Genomic DNA, 9,086 nt, shown 5'->3' on the forward strand with positions numbered 1-9,086 from the left:
ACAAACCCTAACTCTATCCATGCCTAGTAGCAGTTGTCATCACTATCGTCATCTCCATTGACACTACCTACCCTTGAAGCTGACTTCATCGAACTATCTTTCATGGTGTCCACAGTGTACGACCCTCCTCACTGGTCATGATCTACTTGGCTTTATTGAAGGTTCTCACCCTTGTTCGGACTAACTACATACTGTCGACGGTACTCAGACTCCTAATCTTGCATATCAAGCTTGGATCCGTCAAGATCAACTCATACTGAATGTTATTATTGGATGTCTTTCTCCAACCTTAATTGCATTCATTGTTGTTGCGCGTACATCTTGTGATGCTTGTAACACTCTTGCTCTCAGTTATGGTACACACCCTTGTGGTCGTATTACAAAACTCAAAACACAACTTTGTAATCCAGTTAAAGAATCTCAATCTATCATTGAATTAATGCAGTTTATCAAATCCAAGTCTGATGAACTGACTCTCATGAATGCTCCTCTTGACATTGAAGATCTCACCATCAAAATTCTTCATGGTCTTGATGATGACTATAAGGAACTCGCATGTGTCATTCAACCCCGAGACACTGCAATCTCATATGAGGAACTCCATGAGAAGCTCCTCAATCATGAAGCTCATCTTGCTGCTTGTAAAGATACGCAAATCACTCTTCTGGCAACTACTCACCCTGTTTCTCAATCTGTTGCCTCTTCACGCAGACAACCTTATCCACCTATTGCGGCTCATCCACATAACAGTGCTCGTCCCATTGGTTTGTGGTCCTCTTGACCGTGGCAATAGCCACACTCTCCAACGTAGGGCGTTGAACAGCATGTCTCACGTCCCTATTTTGGATGTTGTCAGTTGCATACACTATGGCATCACCCTCTTCGTCTGATTGGATCATTGACTCTGGCACCACCCATCATATGAGTTCTGACCTCTCAAATCTCTCTCTACATGCTCCATATGTTGGTTCTGATGGTGTTGTTGTCAGAGATGGAGTTGGACTTCCCATTACTCACATAGGTTGTCTCTTACCACCCTCTACCGCTTCTTCTTTAAAGTTTCCCAATGCCCTTTGTGTTCCATCAATTAATAAGAACCTTTTGTCCGTCTCCCAACTCTGTAAAACTAATGATGTCATTACTTAAAGGTGGTGTTTATTCTTGGTCCGCATCCATTTCTTCTCCGCCACTAGTGTTTTCTTCTTCTGTCGTTTCTCTTCCTGTTTGACATAGTCATCTGGGTCACCACTCTACTTGAGTCTTACATCAATTAGATGTGTCTAAATCATTGTCTTGCTCTGCTTCTTTAGTTCGTCCTTCTTTTTTAATTCTTGTCAATGTAATAAGAGTCATAAATTACCTTTTCATGACTCATCACTCTCTTCGTAATTTCAGCATGATCTAATATTTTCTAATGTTTGAACTTCTCCGATTCTCTCATGTTATATTTGTTAATCATCACAATAAATATATTTGGTTGTATCACTTAAAATGCAAATAAGATGTCCTTTCTGTATTTTGATGTTTTAAATCTCTCACTGAGAAATGATTTAATCATCCTATCCTCACCTTATATACTGATAATGGTGGAGAGTTTCTTGCACTCAAAGAATTACTTAATTTGCATGGAATCTCTCACCTGACCACTCCTCTTCATACTCCTAAACACAATGATTCCTTTGAATACTATAATCACCATATTGTCGAAACTGGTCTTGCGCTTCTTTCCTACAAATCTTCCTTTGAGTGTCTCTTTGCCTGCATGTCAAATCTCTCCAAACTTCGCATTTTTTGTTGTCTCTACTATCACTGACTTCGTCCCTATGCTTCTCATAAACTTGCACACCGTTCTTCACCCTGTGTCTTCCTTAATTACTCTCTTACGCGGAGTGCCTATTTGTGCTATGAGTCCTCTTCTGGAAAATTTTTTGTCTCTCATCATGTTATTTGTTTGAGTCTGAGTTTCCTTTTGCTAGTGGTGGTTCTAGTGCAGGATTCTTTCCTGAAGCACTGCGTAGTATGCCTCTAGCGAATTCCCGTGTTGCTGATTCTTCACATATTTGCTCCTTTAACCCGTGTCTCGTACCACCGGTTTTTCACTTAAACCTACAACACATAAGTGGCTCTCAAGGATCCCCACTGCGTGCGACTATGTCTAAGGAGTTTAATGCTCTCCTTCATAATGGAACTTGCGATCTAGTCCCGTATGATACCTCTCTTAATGTCATTGGTTGTAAGTGGGTGTTTCGGCTTAAGCAAATTCTGATGGCTCTGCTGACCGCTACAAAGCTCATCTAGTTGCTAAGGGATTTCATCACGCCCATGTCTTGACTTCACGACACTTTCACCAGAGTAAAGCCCACTACCGTCGCCTTCGCTTGTCCATTGCTATTTCCAAAGGGTGGTCTCACCGCGATGGATGTGAATAATGCATTTCTTCAAGGTTAGTTGGATGACTGTGTTTATATGGCTCAACCGCCTGGGTTTGTTGACTCGATTTTTCATATTATGTTTGCAAATTGATCAAAACAATTTATGGTCTTAAGCATCCACGCATTTCGTACACCACTTCATCATTTTTTAATTAGTGTTGGTTTCATGGAGGTATCACTATGTATCTACTTGTCTATGTCGATGATCTAATTCTTACAAGGAATAATGCTAATGCCTTCAAGGATTCATTAATTCACCGGGTGTTCAGTTCTCTATCAAAGATCTGGGAACTTTATCTTATTTTTAGGTGTTGATGTTGTTTCCTCTCCAAGGGCCTTTTTCTCTCTCAAGAAATATCTGCTTTATATTCTTACCAAAACCTATATGGCTAAGTCGAAACTTGTTCAAATGCCTATAGCCACGCCCACATCTCTGCACCTCTCCGATGGCTCCCCTCCTGCGGACGCTATTTTATATCTCCAAACAGTTGGTAGTCTGCAATATCTCTCTTTACTCAACCCGATATTGCCTTTGCTTTTAATAAACTCTCTCAGTTTATATATGCTCTCTAATCTCTTCATGCGGTTGTTAATCTATCTTTGGTACACGAGACTCCTCCGGCATGACACTAATTTCCTAGAGCTCCAAAATGCAGGGTTCTATTGCTCGGTCATCTACTAAGGCTGAATATCTTGTCATTGCCTCTACTGCTGCAGAACTACAATGGATTCTATCTCTTCTTAATGAACTGGGTGTGGACACTGTGGCCTCTGCAGCCTCTATGTATTTCGATAACATTGGAGCTACGTATCTCGGTGTAAATCCAGTGTTTCATTCACGCATGAAGCACATTGCTTTGGATTATCATTTTGTTCGTGAACTGGTTCAGAGTGGTAAAGTTTGTGTCTTTCATGTCACGTCGTCTGACCAGTTAGTTGATGCGTTGACGAAACCAATTCCTAGTGCTCGAATTCATCTTCTTTGTTCCAAGATTGGTGTCTCTACGAGCCCATCATCTTGAGGGGGCCTTTATGGATATCTTGGAATATATGGATATCATGAAATTATTAGGACATCTTGGAATATATGATGCATAAATATTAGGATATCTTTTGTATATGCTTCCTTATCTTTGTATATGCTTTCTTATCTTTATCTCTTTATGATGTATATAAATACACCTTGTATCATTATTCTTAATTAGTGAAAACATATTTTTTTCAATACCTCTCTTCAATTCACAGTGCATGAACTACTGATGCATTTGATATTCAAATGGATTGGTAGGTGGCTTAAATTTAGTTGGTTTTCAAAGAATCCTTCTGAATTTGCTACATCAGCAAAATGATTTCTATAGTTTTTCAGGTTGTCATTTAATCTCTAAATATTAACATTGTTGAGAAATTTGAAGAGTACGTAAACTTTTCAGATTGAAATGAATTTTTATCATGAACATTATACAGATTCTTTTGTTTTTTTTTTTTGGGTGCTACTATAACTAGTCAATGTTGATTCAATTTAGCCCTCATAGCAATTGTCTTTTTTATTTCCAACAAATGTTCATTGTGGTCACTATTACTAGAAAGATTTTTGGTAAGTAATCTGAAATACTGAAAGATTATCTTGATGGAATTTAATATGAATCTCATGTCATGCATGTATTGGTTGCACAATGAGAGTAACTATAAATAAAAAAAGATTTGGGATGAGCAATTGATGAATTTAAGATTTTTGAATGAATACATAAAAGAAAACAATGTACCGAAGAGATTGTGGGCAACAAATCAACTCGACTTAATGTAAGTCAACATAATTAATTTTTTATTATTTTATATTAATTCTTACTTGTTTGTTTTTATATTTGTTAAACTAATACTAATATAAGCTATTGTAATATGAACAAGAACAGTATAAAGAGAGACAAAATATTGATAATGAGTCTACTCAGCCTTCACTTAACCTCAAATGATGGTGTGATGTGGTGGGCAACCCATGTAAGGGGAGGGTGTATGGATTTGGACACAATCAACACTCTAGAAGATCATACAATGGAAGTTTCAATAAAATGTTCTCCAATGAGAAGAGCAAAAAATTATTTCAGGAAATTGAAAACACATGCACTACTAGCAAGAGGATGGAAGAAGAATTGTCTCAAGAATAACTTAATGAGGAAGGTAGCGGAAGAGAAGAAAATCTAAAGGAAATGATTCGTAAAATGATCCAAGAGGTGAGATATACAAATCATTTATATCCAAGAGGATCTGGTCCCATGAGTATCGTGATAAGCGAAATAAAGATTAATTTCTTTATTTTTGATTAATGGTTAATATATTTAGATGATGTGAATACTTATTTATTTCAATATTAATTGTATGAGAGATACTCTTTGCATTAGAAATTAATTGTTTTACATATTTTCAATTTGTTTGAAATGTGTGATTGTTTAAAGTATTATGTAGATGAGAAATATAAAATAATATAAATTTAGTGATAAATATAAACATAAGATTATATACATTTCTATAAATAAATGAATTTAAAATAGAATTGATAAATAGAATTATAAATGGCTTCATAAATAGATTAGAATGTATATTTGTTATGTAACTTGAGATAGACTAATGACGGATTTAAAATAAAATTAGAGATCAAATTTGTATTTGAAACTTTTCATTTAGTTAAATAAAAACATATTCATAAACAATTTTTCATATATCTGTTTAAGGGGATATATGAAAAAAGAATGTTGTTCTCAGTTTTATTTTTAATTTTAAAATCAAATTAGTTTAAGGGCAAATAAAATTAGCAAATAATTTATTTTTAATTTTTAATTACAAATAATAACTCCATTACATTTTAAGGGGAAATAATATAATCAGCAAATAATTTAATTTTTAATTTTTAATTAACAAATAATAACCCTATTGCATTTTAAGGGCAAATAAAATAATTATTTTAAAAGAATATTATGATTTATTTTAAGGATAAATATGATATTTGTTGTATTTGTATTTTCAAATCTTTAGCAAATAAAACAGTAGTATTTGAGAGTTAAAATATTTAATTATATGTAAGTGAAAATATAATGGAAAAATTGTATGATTTATAAAAAAAATTGTTGAGAGTTAAAATATTTATTTTTAAATTTTTTTTAAACCAAAACAAATGAGTAGAAATTTCACAAAAGGCAAATAATAACGAAATTACACTTGAAATTTAATTAAAGAAAGAAAATGAATGATTCGATGGAAACAACTTTAATTAATTAATTAATTAATACTAAACACCTAATTGAGCTCGCTAATTGCTGCTGGATTTATCCTTCACTTAAAGTCCTGATTAAGCCCGTTTAGCATCAATATAATATCCTAATAATTCTCCGCTTGGCAGCAACTAACTCTGTTTAGTGAGTTTGCGATTTTCTCGCTTTGATTTCCTGTGGCTCTATTTAAACTCCTCCGATCCTTCCCTTCAATTTCCACTCCAACTCGATCGATCGAAATCTAACTAACATCTCCTCGATCTCCAGCTTCCACTACTTTCGCATTTCTAATATCACCAAACAGACAGACTCATCATCATGGCTGTCGCAGTTGTCAACAACGTTAACGATATGCTAATTTCCTCTTCCGCCGCCAGCACTAGCAGAGTCGAGGTTCGCTCCGTGTGGGCTCATAACCTCGACGAGGAGTTCGCCCTTATCCGCTCCGCCGTCCCGTTCCACCCCTTCGTCGCATTGGACACCGAGTATCCTGGCGTCGTCGTCGCTTCCAAAAATCCCTACTGCACCCTCACCCTCCCCCAGCGCTACGAATTGATCCGCGCCAACGTCGAGGCCCTCCGCATCGTCCAGGTCGGTCTCACCCTCTCCGACGCCGCCGGCAACCTGCCATGTGCCATCTACAGCGACGGCACTTGTGTGCGTTACGTGTGGGAATTTAATTTCCGCGACTTCGACATCAGCCGCGACCGTTACGCCCCTTCCTCCGTCGAGCTGCTCAAGGCTAATGGCATCGACTTCCAAAAGAATCAAATATGGGGCATCGACTCTTGCAGATTCGCCCAGCACTTGGCCACCTCCGGCTTGCTTTCCTTTGGCCATTTTTCTCCCGTCTCCTGGGTTACCTTCCAAGGCGCCTATGACTTCGCCTTCCTAGTCAAGATGCTGACATGCGACTGCAAATTACCAAAGACCGTTCGTGAGTTCTTGCACCTTGTTCACTTCTTTTTCGGCAAAAGGGTGTTCGATGTGAAGCACCTTAGCAAGCATTGTCCTGGGCTTTACGGAGGATTGGAGCGGGTGGCCTCTACCGTCCGAGTTGAGCGAGCAGTGGGCTCTCGACATCAGTCCGGCTCCGATAGCTTATTAACATGGCAGGTGTTCTACCAAATCGCTTCTCGTGTGAATCCACAACTCATCCATCGTCCAGAACACATGGGAACACTATTTGACCTCCAACTGCAATAGTATGGAAACACAAATCGCTTCTCGGTGGCTTTTGGGTTTTGCATTATAGAGTTCATGGTTTATCACAGTTGATTGTGGTTCAGCATTAGCTTAATTTGCCCACAAGATTAATTGTCCATTGCTTCATCGTATCATTTTGTATATGATTAAGAACAGATTACATGTTGTCGCATATATCGTCAGCAGATTTGCAAACAAATTGTCAATATTAATTCTATGGACGATGAGTAGTACTTGTTGTTTTGCTTTGACTTAAATATAATCATCCGCTAGTATAGTGTTGTGGATCATAGAAACAGCTAGAGATGACAATGTCATCATTTTAAAATTGATGCTGAATTTTATTTTAAAATCATATCCATATATTTCAATACGCCTGCGGCTGCGGCGTGTGGACATGACGAAAGCAGGAGTTCTTAATGACAAAGTCATTAACTAGATAATTATTTCCTATTTAAGCAACCTAAATCATCACTAGATCACTTCATCAATCATGTCATATATCTATTAAAAATTGTCATAGCACCATAGTCCATTTAGATCATTATAATCATTATCATAATCATAATAGAAACACTAATCGCTGCTACAATCGTTATCATTATTGATTCCATCTTGAATATCAATACCAACACATGACCAATTTCAAAGAACAATCTTAGCACACTGATATAATCAATCAATTTTGGAAATAAGAAATGAAATTGTCCAAATGTTGATTATTCACCTTAATCTGCACTTCACATCAAGTATTTCTTCACTACAATTGATATCCACCATAGATCAGCATTTCATGCCTATGTTATACCAACTAAAGAGATTATACTTCATAGGTAAGTTTGTTGTAGTTTGTGAGACAGACATATGCTTACAAATCAAGCTTCCCAATGACCAGCTCTCATCATTGGATACAATTAAGATGTAGAGCTATATTACCCTCCTACCAAAGGTGATATTGATTCATTAGAAAAATGTTCTTAATCTATTGGCATCAATATTTGAGCAACAATCAGTACACACACCTCACTAGTGTACCAACTATCTACAACTATGACATATCAAAGTTTGCTGAACTACATTTATAATCCTGTCTTATGCAAGATAATCCACTCTTGACACCTCCACTGGAGCATCAATTATGCAAAACCCTAGTCTTAGGCATTAGAGACATCATCGAAAGTACCTCAATCATGAACGTCACTCACCTTATAGGTGGCAAACTAAGGAGTTCGTCTAGAAATATATCTAAGTATTCTCGAACTATACAAATGTTCGAGCAAAGTGCTAAAACAAGGTATTCCTTCGTCGTTAATCTTGACCAATTTCAAAGATGGTTCACCCAATGGTTGCATGGGCATTACCCTTTCTCAACAATTGAGTTGTAGTAATACAAATGACTAGTCCATGCCTGGAATGGTGTTAAATTTCATTATTTTTCCAAAATTTATAGCTTAATAGTGAGGGTACAACAACTAATGTCTATGGGGCAACTCTTAACTTCTTCGCTAGAAGTCAATACTTCCTTTAATGGTATTATTACACCTAATCCACATGATCGCGATGTTGGGACTCTTCTAATCTTACTGATAAATATTCGGTCTACTACCTCTCTGATAAATACCGACCAAAGGCCTGAACATTTTAGTATTGAGCTACTAGGTGGGGGCAACTTTTCGACGAGTTGACTAAACTCCGTCTTATGGTCCATCATGCTATAATCACCTCATTTAGGGTTCAAGAACTCTTGAAAATAGAGAAATATTGACTCTGCATCTCAAAGGTCATATTCTGCAATTTTCACTAAGTAATGTCATGATCTCACAAGTAATAAGCTTCTAGTTCTATCTTCTCCACATCACTGTGGGTCATATATCAAAATGTACCTTCTAGGTTATCTAATCGGGTATGAGCGGTCTATGATTATATGAGTATACATTCCTGGTTCATTAGCCAAATCAGAGTGGCAAGAATGGTACGGTTGTTGATATTTCCCCGAGACTACGCCTCCTAATCTACAATAGGTTGTTGACGGGTCGGAACTCTACTTTCCAACTCATATCAGTTGGTGTCACAAAAGAATCTACATTTTTTCCATCATGTTCGGGTCCCTAGCTAGTGTCAACTAGTCACATCCATGTATAACACCTCCACCACGCATCACCGAGCATGGGTTAGGCTCGCCATC

General features: G+C 37.0%; 1 protein-coding gene across 1 annotated transcript; it reads left to right on the plus strand.

The window, feature by feature from the left end:
- Positions 1–6,013: 6,013 nt before the first annotated feature.
- On the plus strand, positions 6,014–6,901 carry LOC122031502 (probable CCR4-associated factor 1 homolog 11). Its single transcript, XM_042590611.1, has one exon. The coding sequence runs from the start codon at positions 6,014–6,016 to the stop codon at positions 6,899–6,901; it is 888 nt and encodes a 295-aa protein (XP_042446545.1).
- The last annotated feature ends 2,185 nt before the right edge of the window (positions 6,902–9,086 follow it).

This window comes from Zingiber officinale, chromosome 11A, assembly GCF_018446385.1.
Source record: "Zingiber officinale cultivar Zhangliang chromosome 11A, Zo_v1.1, whole genome shotgun sequence".
NCBI lineage: Eukaryota > Viridiplantae > Streptophyta > Magnoliopsida > Zingiberales > Zingiberaceae > Zingiber > Zingiber officinale.